The sequence below is a fragment of the Abrus precatorius genome, unplaced genomic scaffold, assembly GCF_003935025.1.
Source record: "Abrus precatorius isolate BTA unplaced genomic scaffold, Abrus_2018 Scaffold9, whole genome shotgun sequence".
NCBI lineage: Eukaryota > Viridiplantae > Streptophyta > Magnoliopsida > Fabales > Fabaceae > Abrus > Abrus precatorius.
Window position 1 is genome coordinate 10,058,768 of NW_020874439.1, and position 22,177 is coordinate 10,080,944.

The 22,177-nt window shown below is 33.3% G+C and overlaps 3 protein-coding genes across 4 annotated transcripts; 2 read left to right on the plus strand and 1 right to left on the minus strand.

The window, feature by feature from the left end:
• Nucleotides 1-453: 453 nt before the first annotated feature.
• On the minus strand, nt 454-1,654 carry LOC113850768. Its single transcript, XM_027481312.1, has 3 exons — nt 1,650-1,654; nt 1,464-1,555; nt 454-1,217 (listed from the first exon to the last, which is right to left on the minus strand). The coding sequence occupies exons 1-3, from the start codon at nt 1,652-1,654 to the stop codon at nt 454-456; spliced, it is 861 nt and encodes a 286-aa protein (XP_027337113.1).
• Nucleotides 1,655-6,699: 5,045 nt separating this feature from the next.
• LOC113850769 lies at nt 6,700-7,278 on the plus strand. The gene is made up of 2 exons (XM_027481313.1): nt 6,700-6,746; nt 6,831-7,278. Exons 1-2 carry the CDS (start codon nt 6,700-6,702, stop codon nt 7,276-7,278), a joined length of 495 nt encoding a protein of 164 aa, XP_027337114.1.
• An 8,894-nt stretch (nt 7,279-16,172) lies between these two features.
• LOC113849058 (vesicle-associated membrane protein 722-like) lies at nt 16,173-20,276 on the plus strand. Of its 2 annotated transcripts, XM_027478642.1 has the most exons (6): nt 16,173-16,209; nt 16,407-16,607; nt 18,326-18,491; nt 18,580-18,700; nt 19,105-19,167; nt 19,736-20,140. In XM_027478642.1, exons 2-6 carry the CDS (start codon nt 16,418-16,420, stop codon nt 19,883-19,885), a joined length of 690 nt encoding a protein of 229 aa, XP_027334443.1. In that variant the 5' UTR covers nt 16,173-16,209; nt 16,407-16,417; the 3' UTR covers nt 19,886-20,140. The 2 variants fall into 2 exon arrangements, with proteins under 2 accessions (XP_027334443.1, XP_027334444.1); XM_027478643.1 differs by having other exon boundaries at nt 16,187-16,607; nt 18,350-18,491; nt 19,736-20,276.
• The last annotated feature ends 1,901 nt before the right edge of the window (nt 20,277-22,177 follow it).

The window sequence follows — 22,177 nt, forward strand, 5'->3', positions numbered from 1 at the left end:
GTCAGTAGTCCACACACATTCTCATGTTGTTATCCTTCTTCTTCACCAAGAGCACTAGTGCTCCCCACAGTGACACACTCGGTCTTACGAACTGCTTCTGCAACAAGTCTTCCACCTGCTTCTTGACCTCCGCCAACTCCACAGGTGACATCTTATAAGGTGCCACAGAAATCGGGCTTGCTCCCAGAATGAGGTCAACGACAAACTCTATCTCCCTCTCCGGTGGTAACTCATAAACATATTCAGGGAAAACTTCTAAGAAGTCCTTCACCACCATGTATACTCCGACTCTACCACGTTTTCGGCTTCTATTGAGAATATAATCATAAAGGCCGTGGCACTCACTGTGTTTTCCCATGCACCATGACTTAATAGCCTCGGAACTTCCGACATCAATTTACCAAAAATCAGCGTCTTCTCTCTATAATCCAACAACACATGGTCGGCAGCAAGTCAATCCATTCCCAAGATTACGTCCAGTTGGGAAAGAGGCAAACAAATCAAGTCTACCTCAAACTCCTTACCATGCACCATTATTAAACATCCTAAGCACACCCACGACGTCACAACCGGCTTATCCGTATGGGTAGTCACCACAACATTACATGATAGTTCAATCATATACAGATTCAGACTGTTCACACAATCCACATATACAAATAAGTGCATAGCACCCAAGTCAAACAACACATCAAGCAATCGGCCTTTAATAATGCATTTATCTCGGATCAGTTCCTCTAACTGTGTAGCCTCTGCCTCGCTCATAGCAAAGACCCTACCAGGAATGCTTGGCTTTGGCCCCGTACTCAGCCCTGTGCTCCCTCTTGATTCTGGTCTCTGAGTTGTACTTAAACTGTCACTCCTCTTAGCGGCCCAACACACATTGGCAGTATGCCCTGACTTCTCACAATTATTATAAGTAGTCCATGGCTGTAGGCAGTCCTTCACCATGTGTGGTCCTCCACACATGAAGCATTTAAGCGGTCCTCTGAAAGAGCCTGTTCCTGAACTAGACCCAGAACCAGAACCAGTACCACTGCTCCTCTCCTGAAATGAAGTCCCTCTGGAATATGAATGACTAGAACCCGAATACAGCCCTTTGGAGAATCTAAGGGGTCTTCGTTCTTGCCTTACTGCCCTGGCTCCCCTAGTGTCCACTATCTTCCTCCTTGAGTTAGCTTCAAAGATTTTGCTCTTGCTCACCAGAGTGGGCAAGTCTGTCAACTAGAACACACTAACTGCAGCTAGGATGTCTGGCCTCAGCCCGTGCTCAAACTGAGCACACAAGTCCTCCTCACCATCCTCATTTTAGTAGTGAGGTCAGTACTTCATCAATTCTTGGAACCTTGTTGCATATTCCCCTACTGTCATGCTTCCTTACTTTAGCTCAAGAAATTCACTATCCTAGGGAAAATAATTCCCTAGAAAAATTGCTTTGAAGGTCTCCCACTGAATGTTGTTACCCTCTTGTGACAATATCTGACCAGCAAACCTCCACCAGTCTTCTGCCTTCCCACACAACAAGTAGGTAACATTCACGATCAAGGCCTTTTCGCTACATCAGCATTCACACTTAGTCTACACACACATACACATATATATATATATATATATATATATATAGATCATACTTATGTCAATCAACACACCTCATAGGCATAGGGCAACCCACACAAGGAGTGTTACAAGTTTAGCTAAATAGAATAAGAAATCATATCATTTATTAAATAAAAAGATTTCGACAAAATCATGGAATGTAGCTATGGTAACTACAAGCCAAGACGAGAGTTTATTTCCCCGGATACTTTTCCACGTGAAACAGGTAATGATCGTTTATCCAACTCTGTGTCATTATTAACGTGACAACTATGCAAAACCAGAAAACAATCTTTAATATTCTAAAATCAATTAAAAACAATAAAATAACTACCTTAGTGAACTTCAATTGGCCAATGACATTGAATGCACGTAAATTAACCATTGAGTTGATAACGACACAATTCACAGAAGATTAACATTAGCTTGTACAAAATTATATAATAGTTATTACTGTAAAAACCGGACCGAATTGGTGGGTCCAACTGGGTCACCCGAAAATCCATCTCACGATGAATCGGGTCAAGTTTATATAACTGGCGGCTAAAGATTTAAGGCGTTTGGTAATAATATTTGTAAATTTGAAAAAAATATTGTATATTTTTTTAATTTATTTTATATTTTAAAAATTAAAAAATATTTATATATTTTTTAAATTATTAATTTTATTATCTATTAATATAAAATTAACAATAATAATAATTTTTTCACATATAACAAATTATAAAATATCTTTTTAATTTATAATTTAGACTATAAATTACTAAGATTTAACCCCTAAACCAATCTTAAAACGCGAAAACCGGTCAGAACTAGACTGATTTATTCTACAACCGGCTTTAACTAACTACGATAAAAATATATTATATACTATAATTAAAAAAATATTTAATTCAATTATATTTATTAAAATTTAAATTAAAAATTATATCTTAAACTGCTCACTTTATTTGATTTAATTGACTAAATTTTAAAATATATTATATAACTTTTTTAAGATGTAAAATTATTATAATTAAACATTTTTATAGTTTAAAATGAGAAATTAATATAACTTACATAATAAAAATATCTGTGAAGTTATGAATATCACGTGTGTCATTAAAATATTATATTAATTTACATTATAAGAATATATAATATATTATTTTATTATATAAAATAAAATATATTTTTAATTAATATGGCTTTATTGACTATTCGACCATTGTTAAAATAATACACTCTGAATTAATAATTTTATTAATTTAATATGTGGTTTAATTTCTTATTAGCACAGAAAAAAAAATTATATATTATCTAACAACTAACTCATCTAATAAAATGTGCAATATCATATAGAAACTTTTTTATAATCGATTACTAAAATAACTAAATGTTATTTTTTAATAATAAAAAATATCAATTAAATATTACTTAATACGAGGTTAACACTTAAATATTCGAATACACTTATTTTTTACAAAATTGTGAAGCACAAAAACCTAAAAATTAAAATAATAAAAACTAAAAAAAATTAGAAAAATGAGCAAAACATTAGAATTTTGGAATAAAATTTGATTCAAAACCCTTTCAAGAATTAAATAAATATCAAAAAATTATAAAATAGACAAATAATTTGCATATCTACACCATTTATCATGACAATTCTATTCTTGATCACAAGTGCAACATTGTTAGCGGTGTATCTAGACTTTGGCATTGCAAGGTGGGACACCCTCTAGTTGATAGGATTTATCTATTAAAAGAATAATTTTCTTTCATTATTTTAATAAAATGATATTTGTGATATTTGCACTTTACAAAATAAAAAAGCCTTCATTCCATATAATCAATACTTATTCTTCTACAAATTTTGAATTAATACATGCTAATATATAGAGTCTTATATCCATTTTCTCTTTTATGTTCACTGTTATTTTCTCACCGTTATTAATGATCATCCAAGACATACTTAGATATATTACTTGATTAATTTCTATAATATGAACGATATTATTTATCAAACTAGTTGTATTGAAACTCCACAACAAAATTTTGTTGTGGAAAGAAAACACCACCACATTGTGAATGAACTAAAATTGTTTGGATTTGATTTGAGAATAAAATTTAAAGTTCAAACACTATATTTTATCGTGCGAGTTTAGAATTGTCTGGTTAGTCAAATCATTTTACCAACTTCAACAAATTGTGATATTTGTAATAATTATTAATTTTAGTAATAAATAATTTAAATTTTATATTTATGGCATATTTTAATTTATTACTAAAGTAAATTTTTATATAATGATAATATATTAAAGTTAAACTCTTAAAAATTATTATTAAAATTTAGTTGTATATTAATTTGGATTAAAGGTGTAAAAAATATTGAAATTATTAATTTATTTTAATAAAATTCTTCATATTAATACTATATTTAGAAAATTTTGGAAGAGTCTAAAATAAAGTTTGAAAGTAAAAAGTCGTGTGATTTTAACAATCGAGTGATTTTTATTTTTTTTCAAACTAAAATGACTTTTACATTTAACTAAAAAAAAATTTTTTTTGTGAAATAAAAAATTTAAAATAATTCTAAATTTTATCTTTTAAAAATAATTATCAAAATATTAAATAAAGAAAATTTTAAAAATTTGTAATTTTCAAATATATATTCCTTTAATAATTTTAATTTATAAAGTAGTAAGAAGTTCTTTTTAGAGAATATCTAGGAGGATATAGACCTTATTTGTGTGAACTTGTAGATAGATTATTGTAAAAACATATAAAAAGTAAGTAAAACTTTTTTCATAAATTAAAAATAATTTACTTCTTCAAATTTTAGAGGAATAAAAGGAAAGTTGCTTTTAAAAAAATAGAGAAATATAAGTTAATTATTCATTTTTTATAATATTATTTTTCTTTCATAAACACTTATTCACAGGTACACCCAAAGATCATAATAAAATTCAATTGTATCATTAATATTTGTTACATTCTAAAGTTATATTATATATTACATGTAATATTTTTATCACATAACATTTTTTTTTATTTCTCTCTTAGAATATATATCTCTCAAAATATGTGAAAAAATATGTATCTAAAATTGATTTGTCTAAATACAAACAATATATTATGATTGAGATTTTAATATTATAACATCTTGTAACGCCCTAAATTTTATAAATGTATTTAAATACATATATGTATAAATGCATATGGATAAATATGCGAGTATAAAGTATATACATACATACATACATATATATATATATATATATATATATATAATGTCTGACTGTGGTTGGTTTGATTTGATTGGAAAATAGTCTAAGTGTATGTTGCAGGGTGTTCTCGCTGAAGTGAGAAGGCTTTGGGCGAAAAGCATGAAACTGTGCTGCTCTCGCTATAGCGAGAAGGCACTGGGAGAGGAGGACTGAAACTGTCACGTTCTCGCTGTAGCAAGAAAGCGACAACGGAGAGTGAATTTCTGGGTGCAGTCTCGCTGTAGCAAGATTCTGCAGAAACTAGAGTGCAGTTTCCTATGAGATTTTTGTTGTAGCGGCAAGGGGCGTCGACCAAAAGGGTATATGAAGGGGTTAGGGTTTGGAAAATTCATTTTCCATTCCTCTCTTCAAAATCTCTTCGATTCTCTTGACTCAAAACCCTATTTCACCTATTAAATTACCTCCAAAATTGTTCGAGAGCTAGTTTGAAAGATGAAATCATGTTGGGGATGCTTGGAGGTAAGTTTTAATGGTTAGGGTTTCGGTTTCTCATCCTTATTCTCTATTTTCTCGTTTCCCTTGGTTCTTATGGAATTCTTCCATGTATTTAGGACAAAATTCATGTGGGGAGCACTACCTTAGTTGATTTTGTGTGTGGGTCTTCAATCCGAGGTAAGAAGAGACTCTATCCTATCTCATAGTATTTTGATTACTGTTTATTTTGCTAGATATTGCAATGTGGCTGAGATAGAAGGTAGGAAATGTGTGTTTTAATGAAAATTATTGTGTGTTTGAATGCAATGTGATGTGTGATGAGATGGTTGAACCCATTGTGGGTGATTGTGACATGCCATTGATTGGTGATTTAATAATGAGGACTTAATATTTAAGTGTGATGTGGGTGAATATGGGCCTGTGTGCCATGTGTTGTAAATGAATATGGGCATGTCTGCCATGTATGAATATGAATATTGTATGTAGCTAAAATGTGTGTGAAAAGGCATGTTAAATGCAGTTGTAAATATGCTATGAATGGTTCAGGGATACACAGGAGGTGTGAAAGATGGGGACAGTAGAAATACATTGGAGAAGAGAGAGTGGTGGTGACACTAACAATGAGGGTGGGTGCACCACAGGTCACACACTCTCCTCCTGACTAGACCTCTGACCAATATCTTTGTCGAGCAACTCGTGACTACCCACGTGGTATCCGTGAGGTGAGGGTAACCGGCGACCATCCATGGTATGAAACTTTGATCACAGCGCCACAGTGAGCATTGATACGTGCAGTGAACGCACTTGTGTGAAATGTTGTTGGTGTAGTGAATGCACCGGTTGTAAATTGAAATGGAATGTATGATCCCTGTTGTATGTGATTGATAATACTTGAGTAGAATGTGTTAGAATACATATGAGTGTGCAAGGTGAGTCTCTATGTTGTTTGTGTGATGGATAGTGTAAAGTACTCACCCTTACATTTATTTTTTAGGTGACCAAGACGATCAGCACCAGGGTCAGTGAATGGATAGATGAAACTGCTATAGGACTTATATTTTATTTTGAAATTAGGATGTAATTAAATTAGTCCTGTAGCAGTTATTGATATAAACTTGTAATCCCTTATTATTTTGAAAAACTTTTATGAAACTCTGTATTGAGAAATTATATTTAAATGAAATTTTAATTATTCCCATTTTGCAAAATTTATTATTTTGAAATTAAATTAAGGTGTTAAATTTTGGTATCAGAACAGTTCATCCAAACTGAACTGGAGTATCGAGCTAAAGCGTCTAAGTTGAGTGTTGATGTGTTTTGATCGCCTAAAATTTGAATGTTGTTATTAATCTAACAAGTTGAATGTGGTTTGTTACATTGTTTGCTAGCTTGGATTAGAATGGCTGGTAAAGGTATAGGGGTTAAAGGCACCAATGATCTCATGGAGTGTATGGCTCAAATTTTGGAAACCTTAGCTCACAACCAAGGCGGAGAACTGACTGAATACTAAGGGTTGTCTACCTTCACTAGGCACGAGCCTCCAAAGTTTGAAGGAGGATTTAATCCAGAGGGAGCCCAGAGGTGGGTGGCTAGCATGGAGAAGATCTTTCACGCAATAGGATGCCAAGAGGAGCACAAGGTGAACTACGCCACCTACATGCTGTGTGGGGAGGATGAAGACTGGTGGAGGTTTGCCAGTCAGACGTTGCCACAGGAAGGTGGCTACATCCAATGGGAGACCTTTAATGTGATCTTCCTAGGGAATTACTTTCCCCAGGATCTAAAGAAGCAAAAGGCCAGAGAGTTCCTTAAGCTGAAGCAAGGAAGCATGACAGTGGGGGAGTATGCAACAAAGTTCCAAGAGCTGATGAAGTACTGGCCTCACTATCAGCATAAGGACGGAGAGGAGGACTTGTGTGCTCAATTTGAACATAGGCTGAGGCCAGACATCCGAGCTGTAGTCATATGTTTCAACTGACGAACTTGCCCATTCTAGTGAGCAAGAGGGGAATCTTTGAAGCCAATTCAAAGGAGAAGACAATGGACACTAGGGGAGCCGGTCCAGTGAGGTAAGATAGAAGACCCTCTAGATTTTTCAAGGGGCCATATTCAGGCTTGAGTAATTCACAGTCCAGAAGGACTTCATCACAAGAGAAGAGCAGTGGGAGTGACCCAGGATCAAGCTATTTCAGAGGGCCGACCAAATGCTTTAGGTGTGGAGGGTCACACATAGTGAGGGACTGCCCACAGTCACGGACAACTTGTAACAACTGTGGGAAGTCATAGCACACTGTTAATGTGTGCTGGACCACTAAGAGGAGTGGCTGTTCATGTACAGCTCAGAGGTCTGAATCAAAAGGGAGCATGAGGCCAAGTACGGGGCCGAAGCCGAGCATTCTTGGTAGGTATTTGCCATGAGCGGGGCAGAGGCTTCACAGTCTGAAGAACTGATCAAAGGTAAATGCATTATTAAGGGTCGACTGTTAGATGTGTTGTTTGATTCAGGTGCTATGCACTCTTTTGTATCCGTCAATTGTGTGAAGAGTCTGAATTTGTGTGTGACTGAATTGCCATGTAATGTCGTGGTGACTACCCCAACGGGTAAGCCAATTGTAACATCGTGGGTGTGTTTGGGGTGTTCGATGATGGTGCATGGTACGGAGTTTGAGGTGGACTTGATCTGTTTGCCTCTTTCCCAACTAGAGGTAATTTTAGAGATGGATTGGCTAGCTGCCAACCATGTATTACTGAACTGTAAAGAGAAGATTTTGATCTTCGGTGCGACAATAGCAGAGGTTCCAAGGCTTATGAGACAAGGTGCGTGGGAGAACACAGTAAATGTCAAGACCTTTATAGTGATGTTTTCAATAAAGGTTGAAAGCGTGGTGGAACCAGAGTAATCCCGGTGGTGACGGATTTCTTGGAAGTTTTCTCTAAAGATGTTTCTGAGTTACGCGCCTGAGAAGGAAATAGAGTTTGCTATTGACCTCATTTCGGTGACAAGCTCGATTTTTGTGGCATCTTATAGGATGTTACCAGTGGAATTGGCAGAGGTCAAGAAACAAGTAGAGGACTTGTTACAGAAATGGTTTGTAAGACCAAGGGTGTCACCGTAGGGAGTACCAGTGCTCTTAGTGAAGAAAAAGGATGGGAGCATGAGGATGTGTGTGGATTACCGACGGCTAAACAAGGTAACAATAAAAAAACAAGTACCCACTTCCGAGGATTGGCAATTTGATGGACCAGTTAAGAGGAGTTGCATTGTTTTCTAAGATTGACCTGTGGTTGGGGTACCATCAAATCAGGGTGAAGGATGAGGATGTACCTAAAACAACATTCAGGACGCGGTATGGTCACTATAAGTACTTGGTGATGTCGTTTGGAGTGACCAATGCGCCTGCGCTGTTCATGGAATAAATGAACATGATCTTTCAATGAGTTTTTGGATAAGTTTGTGGTGATGTTCATTGATAACATCCTGATTTATTCGAAGACTCATGAAAAGCACACCGAGCATTTGAGGATTGTTTTGCAAATTCTGAGAGAAAGGTAGTTGTATGCAAAATTCTCTAAGTGTGAGCTCTAGCTGTCAGAGGTCCAGTTTCTGGGCATATAGTGTCAAAGGAACAAATCATGGTGGATTTGGCAAAAGTGGAAGCAATAGTTGATTGGCCAAGGCCAAAGAATGTGACTGAGGTACACAGTTTTCTGGGACTAGCGGGCTATTATAGAAAATTCATTGAGAGATTTTCTAAGATAGTTTCACCCTTAACAAAGCTGACTCGCAAGGGAAGGGAGTTTAAATGGATCAGAGAGTGTGAAACTAGTTTCCTAGAACTGAAAATAAAGTTGACTTCAGCGCCTGTGTTGGTTTTGGCCGACTCGGAGCAAAAGTTTGATGTGTATTGTGATGCATCAGGGCATAAACTTAGGTGTGTTTTGATGCAAGATGGGTGAGTGGTTGCTTATGTCTCAAGACAGTTACGCTTGCATGAAGTCAACTATCTGACGTATGACTTGGAGCTAGCCGCAGTAGTTTTTGCTCTTAAGGTATAGAGGCACTACCTATATGGAGCAAGGTTTGAGGTGTTCAGTGACCACAAGAGTTTGAAGTATCTATTTAATTAGAAGGAGCTGAACATGCAACATAGGAGATGGATGGAATTCCTCAAGGATTATGATTTCACATTGTCTTACCACCCTAGCAAGGCAAACGTGGTGGCTGATGCTTTGAGTAGAAAGTCATTGCACGTGGTAGCAATGATGGTGAAAGAGATGAAACTGATTAAGGAATTTTGGGACATGAACTTGGCCATAGAGGTGAGGTCGGGGAGTTCATATCTCGGAGCAACAACAATTCATAATGACTTCTTGGTGTACGTCCGAGATGCTCAGCAAGGAAATGCCTTCCTGAAAGACATGATGAGGCAGAAGAGTGAAAAGAAAGACTTAGAGTTCCACAGTGATGAGAAATGAGTGATCAAGTTTCAAAACCGAGTATGCATTTCCCAAGTGGATGAGTTGAGGGAGATGATGCTTGAGGAAGCACATAAGAGCAAAATGAGCTTTCACCCCGGTGCAACTAAAATGTATCAGAATTTTCGAAAGAGCTTTTGGTGGAATGGGATGAAAAGGGATGTGGCTGAATATGTGGCTAGATGCCTAACCTGCCAGGAGGCAAATGTAAAGCACCAGCGTCCAGCCAGGTTGCTGCAACCGTTGGAGATCTCTGAGTGGAAATGGGACAGTATTTTCATGGACTTTATTTTTGGGCTGCCAAGGACCAGGAACAACCATGATGCCATTTGGGTGATAGTAGATAGGTTGACTAAGGCTGCACACTTTCTCCTGATTAACATGAAGTATAAGTTAGAGAGATTTGCAAACTTGTATGTAAGGGAGATAGTCAAGCTGCATGGAGTGCTGACCAGTGTGGTGTCCAATAGAGACCCGAGGTTTACCTCGAGGTTTTAGAAGAGCCTGCAAAGGGCATTAGGAACTAAGTTAAGGCTTAGTTTGGCTTATCACCCACAAACTGACGATCAGACGGAAAGGACTATCCAATCCCTAGAGGATCTTTTAAGGGCCTGCGTGATTGAGCAGCAAGGGACTTAGGAAGAATGCCTGCCATTAGTGGAGTTCACTTATAATAACAGTTATCATGCTAGCATTGGGATGACACCATTTGAGGCCTTGTATGGGTGGAGGTGTAGGACTCATTTGTGCTGGTATGAGAATGGAGAGGCTACTCTGTGTCCACCAGATATGATCCAGAAGCAGAATGAGCAAATTAAGATAATCAAGGAGAAGATGAAGGCTGCACAGGAAAGGCAGAAAAGCTACTATGATAAGAGGAGGAAGCCGTTGGAGTTCCAGGTAGGTGACCATGTGTTTTTAAAGGTTTCACCTATGATCGAAGTTGGGAGAGCTCTGAAATCTCGAAAGTTATCTCCTAAGTTCATTAGGTTGTTCGAAGTGCTAAGTAGAATTGGTCTTGCAGCATACTGGATAGCTTTGCTCCTGAATCTCTCAAATCTACATTCGATGTTCCATGTGTCCCAACTTAGGTAGTATGTGTCGGACCCTTGGTTCTTGAACTTCATTCTCATTTCTCCATTTTATCCGATATAAGGCTTGTATTTTGTAATACTCAAGAAAACATTAACTCCTAAGACGATATTCTCTACCAGGACGTTGTGCCTCTCCCTGGGATCTTTAAGAAAGTTTGATCTAAAAGACCCATTTCCAGATAAGGAGAGTTGATCTCGAACCTTAAGTCTTATTTATAGAGTTTAACATAGAAAACTCAACTACTTGATTCTAAGTAACAAAATTGTAAGATTTTTCTGTAAAATTATGGTGCAAAAAATGGATTTCCTGTGAGAAAATGCCTTTTGAACCCTAACTTCAGTATTTCATTTTGGGTAATAGAATCTCCAATGATTCTCTAAATTGTATTACTAAAAATGAAATTTTGAGTATGAGGAACCAATAGTTTAATCCAAAGATCATTTAGATAAAATTTTATAGTAAAAAGATGAGTAACTAAGCATCTGATGAAGTTTTAAGATTTTACTATTATTTATGTATGAACAAGTAATATTGAACTTTAGGATAGACAATCTTATTAATGTTGAGAAAGTATGTATGTTGTATTGAATTTTGTGGTATGAAATTGTTTGAGAATATTTTGTGTTAGATGAATATTTGTTGATGGCTTAGGTATGTTGAAATTGGTGAAATTGGATTATTGATGAAAAGTGTTGTATTGTTCTCAAAAGAAGAAAGAGTTTTATGTATAAAAGTAAATGATATGGCATAATAAAGGAATTATGAGAGATGTGATTGTAATACATGAGTCAAATAGATTGATGGATATTATTAGGATACAGGTGCTGTGGTACATCAAAAGGTGTACTCATAATACATGTATTTTTATACATTAAGTTATGTAATCAAGACTCACGTATTATGACACGTTGATCTAAGGGAAGAACATAGAGAAGAATGAGAATGAAATGAGAAATGCTGAGAAAGAGAAATGAAATAAGTATAGATAGCCACAGAGATATACTGAGACTGTGGAAGATAGGGGCGATTGAGAAATTTGGGAAAAATGAGGGTGGTGGATATCTTTTCATAATTGCACAAAAAAATTTAATGAAAATAGAGAGAAAAAATATCACAGACTTCACACTCATTTTCTAACTTAAACCCTGATTACAACTTTGCTAAAAGGGGTCGGGTCAGCATACATGTGTATCTATGTTACTGCGGTTAACCAACAGCTATCTATGCTATGAAGTCCTCAAAGGATCCTTAGGCCAATGAATATGAATGTATAATGAATGTGAAATTACGATGAACATGAAGTAGTATAGAGATTGTATGGTTATAATATATGCATTGTAACATATCAATTAATGTTGTTACGATATATGTGTTGTAATACATCGACGGGTGCGATTAGGATACATGTATTGTGACATGTTGATTGATGTGATAGAATACATGTATTATAACATACAGACTAGTGTAGAAAATGTATGTCATAAATAATTACAAAAATGATTGATTTGTTGGATGTGTGCTCTACTCTGATGATGATTTGTGTGTTTTGAGTGTTATGGTTAATTGATGTATGTTAGAAATGTGTTAGCCAATATTTTCTATACTATATAAATTTTATGTCAAATAAAGAGATTTAGTGGAGCGGGAGATACTCACCCTTACTAATATTTTTCAGGTAATGAAAGTGAAGAGATAAAAATGGTTAGAATCATAATCTAGTGATATTGGAAGAAAAACTTCTTTGTAGGAACTAGAATAATTTGAAAAATTATAATATTTTATCCTAATTACATTTCATGTTGATCAAGTTATGTAAATATTTCCTTAATGTCAAATTTTAGAATTTTTATGTTTTGGTGAATTTTGGTTGTAATAAATAATTTGAAGATGTTCTTAATGATGTTCTAAACTTATATGTATACAATGTGAACCAAATAACTTGTTAGATGTAAATTTAACTTTATTTATTACTTTAAAGTCTTGAATTTATTCCTTTGAAAGCTTCATAAGTGGAATGTAAGTTTTGTTTTTATTTAATTCTTAAATCTATAAAATAGAACAAAAAAAATTTCTTCTATTTTCGCTTTTGCTTATAAAATTTATTTATTTTTAAATAAGAAATTAAGGATGTTACATTTCTCAATGTGAAGTCCCTTAAATACCTCTTCAAACTCGCGCGTTCTCGCTTGAGTGAGTGATAAGTCTGTAATTAGGCCCCATTTTACAGTCTATATATTCTTATTTGACCTTTATTTTATTTGGTGTTTATATTAATTTATATATTAATTATGCAGTTTGGTATAAACAGGCCATAAGTATACTTTGGATGCGTTTTTGGGCCCAAATTGATAGAAGATTAAAGCTTCGCAGCAGTCAGTACGCCCAGACCCTTCCAACAAGCACAGAGGTGCTTCGAGCCCATGCACGATCGTGCTCAAGGCCTTGCACGACCGTGCTCATCTGCGGGAAGCCCAATTATGAACAGTTTTTAGGGTTTTCAAACCCTATTAAAAGGGAGATCTCAGGCATCGTAAAGGGGGGGACCATTTTTTATACCTAGTTTCTTTAACACTTCTCGTCTCCTTTCTCGTGCACAGGATCCTTGGCACATGTTTGGCGAGACTTGAAGCTTCGAGCGATCATACTTGAAAACTGGGAACTCATCTCATTCTAGTTTGCTTTTCTTTATGACTTTGTTTATGATTGTTTTAGTTCTTTTCTTTAACATTAGTAACTAAGTCCATAGCTAGGGTTATGGGAACTATTGTTCATGAATTTATGAGATTTTGATGTTTAAATCTAAATTTGAATTCCGTTCTGTTATTAGATTTTATCCTATTGCGCTTCTTTCTTAATCCTAATTAATTATACCGTTAGGCCACCATACCTCGGTTAATTAATAGATCTTTGGGGTAAAACGAGACAAAGGATTAGGTGGACCAAACCAATATTTCTTTTCTAATTATTATTAAATTAATAAGTTCATAGGTTCTTTAAGCTTTCTTAAATTGATGTCTTGCATGATCATTGGGGATGTTAATTTAGATAAAAGAATATTAATATTGCATGACCATTGGGTATTAATAGTATTCATATGAATGATTGGTAATCACAAAGAAATCAGATTTAGAGTTAAACAGAAAAATAACATAAAGGATTGAATGAAAAAACTCATATGCCCTAGGTTCCTCTCTGATAAGTTTAACCAAGACGTGCATTGTATTCCTTGCTCGTAGTTTATAATTAATTTTATAAATTTTTGTTTTAATTAATCTCATATCTTTGAAACTTAAACACTTGAAATAGGAAATTCTTAGTAATTAAAAAATAATCCTTGTGAGACGATATTTTAGAAACTTAATTTAAGAACCCTTTATTACTTCTCAATGGGTACACTTGCCCTCCAAACAGTGAGCGAACTCTCGCTTGAGTGAGATCCATTCTCGCATAGGCGAGAATACCAAACAGAAAATATCTTCTCCATTTTTTATAATCTCACCTGGGTGAGGCTCCTCTCACCTGAGCAAGACCTGTGAGTCTATAGAGCTTTCAAATTTTTTGGCAAGTCTACCTAAGCGAGCTCTATCTCGCCTATGTGAAAGGACAGTTGGGACGATATTATCCTTTCTCGCTTGAGTGAGAATGCCCTAGAATGCCTAATTCAATAAAACCTTGTTTTGGTTGAGCGAGACATATCTCACTTAAGCGAGAATCCCTACACCAAAATTTCTATTTTCTAAAAACATAAGCAATAAAAATTAAGGGTGTTACATTATAAACTTCTAATCCCAAAATGAATTTGACTTTACTAATGTCTTTAATTCAAAATTATGAGTGAAGATTTTCTATAACAAATATTTTGAAATGTCATTTCCAGTAAGAAGGACTTCATCAACATAAATCAATATTGTAACTAAAGAAGATGAGGTGATTTTAGTGTATAATATAAGATCAACATGACTTTGTCAATATCTTATATCAGTTAAGAGAGTAAAGAGGGTGGAAAATCACTGTCGTTTAGGCCATATGTAAATTTCTTCAAGAGACAAGCCTAATTAATTTTGATAGAAGTAACTTATTATGAAAAAGTCATGTATATTTCTTCATTCAATTTGGCATGTAGAAAGACATTATCCATATCCAATTGATGAAGATGTCATCCCTTGTAGCTGTTATAGAAAAAGAAAACATCATCCTAAGTGTCATCATTTTTTGCTATAAGTGAGATAGTATTGAGGTAATTGATTCTTTCTATAGCAAGTTTCTAGTAATTGTGTTTGATAGTTTGTGAATTAATTTTAGGTTCAAACATACAAGTGATAGTTAAAGTAAATGATTAGTAAAAGAGATAAAACTTGTCATATGAAATAACAAAAGATAAGAGATAGAGAATACCATTTTGTTTCTAATCATTATAGGAATTAGAAGTAAAAGATAAATTATGATAATAATCTTCTAAGTAACTAGGTAGCTTCCTAGGTCTAGTGGATTGTCTAGTTAGATTGTTATGGTTAAAACGATAGTGTGAGTGTCTTTGTTCTTCTACAACAATGAGTTTAACAGTGTGTTGAGCATAGACACAATGTTAGGGATTGATAAAAGAAATATAATTTGTGAAATAGAAAAATTAAAAAATAAGTAAAAATATTTCATGAGTAGTAAAATCTTCAAAAAAATTATTTAGTAGTGTGAAAAGGAAAAATAATTTCATAAAATAAATATCTTTGTATAAAGAAAAACAATTGCTCTAGTTTTTATGTCAAATAATATGTAACATTTAACACCATGTTTGTAATAATTAAAAAAAGTGTATTTTTGAACTTGAGCATCAAGCTTAGTCTTGTAACTTGAAACTAGAAGCAAAACATAAAGCATCAAACACTTCTAAGAAAAATAGATAAGATAATTTTTCATAGAAGTCTGCACTCTTATTACTCATTATTGGTGCAAGAATTATGTTAAGAATACTGTGTGAGCAACAACATAAGATCAAAATATTTTAAGTAAATTAGTATGAAAAATTAAAGCAAGCAATTAAGCATTATACAATATAAGTCTACCAAAATAGACAAAAGTTTAAAACATTTGAATTATTAGTTGTACTTTATGATCAAATATTGATAAATTAATAAAGTTTAAGGACACTTACAATCAAAATTAATAAAGTTTAAGGTGAGTGCGAATGTCACAGAAGAAAAGAAAAATAATTTGAATCAAAATTGATTTTGAATTAACTAATAGTTTGATAATATATAGAAATTAAATATTTACAAGGTCAAAATTCAAATTGATACCTCAAAATGTATTCTTCTGATAACACCTTTTGTTCTAGAATCAGGTGACTTTCTTCTTCATCTCATCTTTGAGTCTCCAACGCGGTCTTCTCGTCTGTCGATTTATTATTTAAGCCCCCAAAGTTGACAACCTTGTCCGCTCTCTCTCTCTCTCTCTCCTATTTTCTATTGATCCTCAACAACAACAACTCAACCACCCTTCTGATCTTTTCCCAATTGAAACTTGTATTCTCTCTGCAAGGGCGTGTGTTGATGGGGCAGCAATCGTTGATCTACAGCTTCGTGGCGAGTGGGACGGTGATCCTAGCGGAGCACACCGACTTCAACGGCAACTTCATGAGCATAGCTTTGCAGTGCCTCCAAAAGCTCCCTGCCTCCAACAACAAGTTCACTTACAACTGTGATGGCCACACCTTCAACTACCTTGTCGACAATGGATTCAGTATTCACCCTTTTCTTCACCCCTTTTTATTGCTTTCCTTCTATTCTTTATTTTCTTTTTATTGTTTCTGTTTCTTTCTTGTGGTATGTTTTTATTTTTCAACTGTCTGTTGATCGTGGAAAGTGTCTTCTAATTCTAAGGTTGAATCTCTGTGCTGGGAAAACGCTGAAGTCACGGATAAGCTTGAAACTGTGTTTTAGTTTAGTGGATCTGATGTATGTTTGACATGTTCAGAATATTAATGGTGAAATAATGAATAAAAATGAAAAATGATGGTTGGAGCTTGAATTGGTTGACTTTATCGTCAGTTGTGGGTTCATATGGCTTGAATTGTTATTATTAGTATTGAATCAGGTGGCTATATTTGATGTGAAATCTAGACAGCCCAATTTATTAATTTTTATTTTTTGAGAAGGAGCTGGACCCGGGGGGGGGGGGGTTGACTTGCTTTATGTATTTGTAAAATTACATATTCTTTTAATTGTATATGGATATATGATCTGTTGGGTTCTTATGGTTTTATGTTTTCTTAATCGAATCAAGTGTCATGACCAACTTAGTTATGGAAATCTTCTTGCTTACATAGTTCCAATTTTTTCTTTTTTTTCCCCCTTATTTTTCAGAAAAAGGGTGAAGGGGTTGGTTAACATCATTTATATAGCTTTATATTACTTTCATTAAATTGTTTTATTCTTTAATGGGAATGAATGAATGATCTGTTTGTGTGTAGTAACTAATGAGTTGTTTGCTTTAGTGCCAAAATCTTGTTTTAGTGGGAGTTCTTAACTACAAATTCATAACACTGAATTTGAAAATTTGAGACTTATCGTTTCATGATGTGATTAACATAAAGAATGGAATTGCCGACCTTGTTGAGAAACTCTTGAAGTGGTTTGGTTGTTATATATGTGTGTAATTGTTTAAATTAAACAAGTTATTCCCTAATATTTATGAGCATTTATGATACATGGGCTGCCATAAGCTGCTATTCAATGCAGTTTGATAAATACATGTGTTGAGACTGGATTTCATTATGCTAATTTTAATTATAGAGAATTATCAAAATGTTTTATGGAACTTCAGATTTGGTATTATTACTAATAGGTAAACATAACCAATTCTTTTTTATATGATATTATATTACTGGTCATAAGATTTGCCTTTAGTGACAATTCGAACTATGCACTGCAAAAAGGTTCTGTGATCATACATTTATTTGAGAGAGGACAGAAATTACATATAACTTTCCATTTTGGTTTGTGATGATTTGTTTGTTGAAGAAGTGTCTAGGTTATCAATGAATTGGAGCAAACTACTCCTTTTTATTAAGTAAGATTGTGAAGTCACAAACGAAATTTAGCTTTATGCACCATGTCTGCTTCACATATTTACCCATGAAATCAGTTTGTTTAATACATGATTTATAACATTCTCTACCGAACTAATGAGCAATTTTCTCTCTTCTTCATTGGGACTACTTGTTTCTTGGAGTTTTAAGTTCAACATTGATGCATAACGATGTTCATATGACCATTTGATGAAGTTTTAGTTGTAATTTTCTGAATATTAAATGAAGTCTTATTTGTTTCAAGTTTGAACAAAAGAATGTAGTGGTCCTTACTTGCTGAAATTACATAAAATCACCCTATCTTGAAATTTATGATTTGAATTTATGCATAGTACTTTACAGTTCCTGTTCAACTTAGCTAATTAGTTAGACTTACATGAACTATACTTTGCAGCATACTGTGTAGTGGCAGTGGAGTCTGTTGGTCGGCAGATTCCAATGGCCTTTCTTGAACGTATCAAGGAAGATTTTACTAAAAGATATGGTGGAGGAAGAGCTACAACAGCAACTGCTAAAAGTCTTAACAGAGATTTTGGGTACACGTTTACCTTGCTGAATAAAATAAATGTTTCTTTTTGCTATTAATTGTGTTAGTATAAATTTTTCATTTTATATATGGTTTAGACCAAAGCTAAAGGAGCATATGCAATATTGTGCGGATCATCCAGAGGAGGTTAGCAAACTTGCGAAAGTGAAAGCTCAGGTTTCTGAAGTCAAAGACGTTATGATGGAAAATATTGAGAAGGTATAGTAGTACCACTGTATTTATGGAAAATGTTACTCACTTTTCTTCAGTCATCTCACAATGTCAATTATCTAATATAAAAGTAACAATTGGAGTTCATGCATTGATTGAAAAAGAAATTACCAGATAATGGACACCTGTTTTAAATAATTGTGTGTGAGGAAAATGAGACTAAAAATTTGTAAGAGGCAACGCTATTTTCCATGAAGTAGTGATCTTTGTTATTTGGAGGTTGTAAGAATTATCTCTCCTGTATTTTCTTTTTAACAACTGAGACATCCTGTGTTTCATTTTTGGGGAGAATTCAAGGGTATCAAAGGAAAATTTAATTGCACGCACATCGTTCCCAAAAATTAGATTGTGAGGGAAATGTGGCCTATCATTGTATTATATCTTGTGTGCAGGTTCTTGATCGTGGAGAGAAGATTGAGGTTTTGGTGGATAAAACTGAGAATCTTCGCTATCAGGTTAGACGCTTTTATTGTTTTCATACATAAGTGAAACAAACACTGTTATGAGAAATTAAACTAGGAGATGCTTATGCAGCAGATTTTACACTTAAATGTTTGGTAGATTAATGTCGTGCTATATGACAGTCACATAAGTAGTGTTAGAGAGAGTATAGACGAATATCTACCAACAACTGTCACACAGACTTTACGTTCAATAGTTTTATTGGTAAGATTATATTGTTGTCATATGCAAACCTAGTCCAAATATTTGAGTTTTCAAAAAATCATTAAACTATTCTAAGAAGACTTAGTGTTTATTTCTATTTTATGAATTTATGTATAATAGCCCTGTCTGTATATAGGAATTTCAGTATTCTACTCATTGAGTTTAAGTTGTAGCTGATATCTCGTTATCATGAGTGAAGTCTTTTTCAGTTCTTTTTATTTAACCTTACTTGAGCATTGGATTGATTTCTCATCAGTTACTATTATCATGGTTTATTCTTTCACTTGATCAGATATTCGATCTTGAAATTCATGTAAGGGCTGTAATTAAAATATCAATTGATATACAACTTTGCAGGCACAAGATTTCAGGCAGCAGGGAACCCAGTTGAGGAGAAAGATGTGGTATCAGAATATGAAGATCAAACTAATAGTTCTCGGTATCATAATTGCCTTAATTCTCATTATTGTTCTCTCTGTGTGCCACGGCTTCAATTGTGGTGGATAAGTCTTCTCGCTTCTCAAGAATTGTCACTACGTGGGATTTTTTGAAATTTAATACGTTTACATAAAAACATTATAGATTTGTTTATTGTCCAATGTCCAATGCTTTCATGTAAAAAATATGGAAAAACAGAATTGCGTGAGAGGAAGGGAAATCAATACTGTGAAGGTAAGGTGCATACCGGTTGGATACTTTGGCCTTTTTTCATTTCTGTAGCCTCTCCATGAACTCTGGATTGTTTCATTTATAGAATTGTATAAAATATGATAGTCCTTATCCTTTGTTATAATAAGTATGTGCAGCATAGTACAGTGCTTTAATATGCCGTTTTTTCTGCCAGTGGCATTTTCGTAATTTTTTATATATGGTCATTTTGAATGGATGTTGGTTGTACCTTATTTAGCGGGCTCAATTTGATTCGTTTCACTTTTGTTGCACCTTCTTTCTCTCAAATATTAATTTTTTTTATTTTTTTCTTTTGTTTTGTATCTACGGTTTGGTTATGATTTGGTACCCTAGTTTCTAAGAACTGTTTATAGAAACATCATTAAAAAACGTCTAACTACTCGGATAAAATGAATGTTCATTTGATCTTTTGAAAAAATATGCCTAGTATTTCAGTGAGGATCAGTCCTTGATTCAAATGGTATATTGGGAATCTCAATACCGAAAGAGTTAAGATTTCAAAGTTAACTTTATGGGGTACGAACTAAGAAATTTATGTGTTGATTAGAAGTATTTACAGGTCAGAATGAAATAAGCCTTAATAAACTAATCTTAAACCAACTTAAATTTATTTCAATTTGAACTTAGTTTGTTATATAACATACTAGTCGTAACATTATGTTTTAAAAACTAAATAAAGCTCTTACAACAAACATTTCAGAATAAATAATATGATTATAAATATAAAATTAGAGTAAACTCTATTTAATTCTTAAAATTATTAGTACTAGATATTTTAGATTTTGAGATTTTAAAATGTCTTTGATGGTGCTTTAAGATTGTTTTTCGTTCATTAATTAAGTCTTTCATCGTTGTTAGCAAATAGTAACAAAATATTAAGATTTCATATTAAGTAACATCTATCATTGATTGTGTGTAACAAAAATGACTTTATTATATATATTGTGGTATATGCTTTTTCTTCATTTTTGTTTTTTAGATTCTTAAAATTTTTTATCTACCTGTTATTATTCTTTATTCTTCTTTAACACTCCATTATCATAAATCACCATAGCTCAAAATCACCGTTGTCAATGTGTGAGGATTTAGAGGTTAGTTTCTTTAGGACTTCACTACATTGTCTTTGATGTCACTAATGATTGTTTCAAGGAGTTCTTGATGCTACGAGAGACTTTATGCAGAGTGAATTTGTAACGAGTATGTTGGGAGACTAAAGTTCTTTCATGGACTCCAAATTAAGAAACACAATTTAAGCATTATCATAAATTAATAGAAGTGCACCAAGAGTTGCTAAAAAAATTTAGAACTTAGAATATTTTAATATTGTAAATTAAGTCATAATGTATTTTGAATCAATATTTGCATATATCAACTTCAGTATTTAAATAATAATACATACACATATTTTGCTATTGTTTTGATGTAAATGTGTTTAGTAAGTCATGGTTTATCTTTTATCATTTTACATACTTTTGTATTTTTGTGAATTAAATAATGACAAAAAAGTTTTAAATTTTTTCAAATTTTCATATTATGAATATAAAGAAATTCACTTTATTTTTTGTTTTCTTATAACTTCTTTCATAAATTTCATAAAGAAATTATGGACATTACAAGAAAAATTCATGACAGAGGCCACATTGATGTGCTGAATCCTAACCAAAGGCAACACAAGACTTATAATATACAAAAGAAAATTTTGAAAATCTAAAGCTATGTTTAAGAGTTGTATTTAATAGGGAAAGGAAGGAGAAGGGAGAAGTTAACCTTTGTTTTGAGAGTTACTTCATTAGAAGAGAAAAGATTTAAAGATTTTTTGAAATTCTTCAGCTAATTTTTTGAGTTCTCCATTTTAAAAAAATTTCTCTCTCTTACTCTCTTGTACTTTTTCACAATTAAAATTATAATTTCTTTTTTTTTTCAAATTTTAAGTGAGAAATTTTTTTAAAAATTTATAAAAAGTAAAAATATTAATTTTAAAATTATTAATTTTTAGTGAAAAAAAAATATTTATCTTTTATTTAAATAAAATAAAAATATATAAATAAAAAATATAAAATATAATAATATCATTTATATGATTAAATCATCTATCACCCATCCCTCTAA